General features: G+C 41.4%; 1 protein-coding gene across 1 annotated transcript; it reads left to right on the forward strand.

The window, feature by feature from the left end:
* Positions 1 to 331: 331 nt before the first annotated feature.
* On the forward strand, positions 332 to 1,196 carry LOC112141062 (probable glucuronokinase 2). Its single transcript, XM_024264103.2, has 6 exons — positions 332 to 470; positions 541 to 620; positions 689 to 757; positions 817 to 877; positions 954 to 970; positions 1,042 to 1,196. Exons 1-6 carry the CDS (start codon positions 375 to 377, stop codon positions 1,139 to 1,141), a joined length of 423 nt encoding a protein of 140 aa, XP_024119871.1. The 5' UTR covers positions 332 to 374; the 3' UTR covers positions 1,142 to 1,196.
* The last annotated feature ends 398 nt before the right edge of the window (positions 1,197 to 1,594 follow it).

The raw sequence follows: 1,594 nt of genomic DNA on the forward strand, positions 1-1,594 counted from the left end.
AAAAAGCCTAAATTAGCCGAAATATTAGCTCAACCTTAAGCAGCCTAAAAGTTTTTTGTAAAATTCTAAAATAGTCCTAAAAGCTAGCAGAATGTCAATTTTTAAACTGTAACTTTTTAACATAATTGAGAATAATAAAAAGACAGGAATATTATTCCAGAATAAATCAACTTAAACCTTAAATAACTTTCAGTATTTTACCCTCCATAAAAATATATTTTGTCAAAGTTATACGAGTTAGAAATAAGCACAAGATAACATCGGGTCATTAATAACAATAAAATAAAATGATCTGGAGAGCCCCCCCGGTCACATTTTGGTGACCCCCCACCTTACCTGTGCTGAAGAAAGCTTTGCCTCACAGAGTGGGGCTGATGGGAAACCCATCGGATGGGTTCAACGGGAAGACCATCGCCATGACCATCTCTAACTTCTGGGCTGAAGTCACCCTGCTGGAAAGCCAGACTTTGGTAGGTGCAGTAGGAACTTCAGACTAATGAATGGTCTGTGTCTGACCTAAACACATTTCTGTTCCTGCAGGTTTTAGTCCCTCACCCTCTCAACGACCCCACAGAGTTTGGCAGTCTGCAGGATCTGTTCTGCATCAGCAGAAAGGAGGGGTAGGACGCTTGACCACAGGCCCGAAGAGCTCCTCCTTACAGTTTAAACCCGCCCTCTGTCTCTGCAGGTACCTGGGCGGGCTGCGGTTGCTGCAAGCCACATGCAAAAAGTTCTACCAGTTTTGCTCCAAACAAGGGTGAGAGCACTCGCTGCATGCTGGTGTTGGGGGTCAGTGCTGAATGTTCTGTCCTGCAGGATCGCTCTGACCAAGCAGAACTTCACCCTGAAGTACGACACCAACATCCCTCGACAAGTGGTGAGGAGAGTTCAGCTGGAGGCATGGATGTGAGCATGCTCAGTGTGTGACTGGCTCCTGTGTGTGCTGTGTGCAGGGCCTGGCTGGAAGCAGGTAAACACTGTGTGTCATGAAGGTCTCCCAGGTTGAGCTGATTGACTGATGTGGCCACGCTCTCGCCTCAGTGCCATCGTGTCTGCCACGCTCAAGTGTCTGATGAAGTTCTACAACATCACTGATGCGGTGAGGCAGCTTTGTCTGTTTTCATTACTTTATTTTCACTAAAAGCAACATTATTTCCAGAGAATATGCTCAGAGATTAATACCCCACAAAAAAAAAGAAAAAATACTTTTCAGAAATATGTGAGTCATCAATAGTAGGGCTGGGTATCTGTCATAATTTTCAGGAACAAATCGATTCAATTCTGATTTTTTAGATTCTTTTGATTCTTCAATTCAATTTCGAGTTTACACATTTATACACATTTGTTTAGAAATATATTAATATTCTACTATATAATTTAAATATATTTATATTAATCTAATCCAGTTCACATCCAGTGTTACATGGATTCTCTAAAGGAGAAGTTCTAACAAAAATGTTCACATCATTAACATTGTAAACATTGTTCTTCCACTAAATCCTCTGGATGAGATTAAACCAGTCCTGGATTATTTCTCTCTGACAACCCAGTTAAAGTTAGACAAAGGTTACAAGAACTTCACTGAATGCTGCTT

This window comes from Oryzias melastigma, unplaced genomic scaffold (genome assembly GCF_002922805.2).
Source record: "Oryzias melastigma strain HK-1 unplaced genomic scaffold, ASM292280v2 sc04977, whole genome shotgun sequence".
Lineage (NCBI taxonomy): Eukaryota > Metazoa > Chordata > Actinopteri > Beloniformes > Adrianichthyidae > Oryzias > Oryzias melastigma.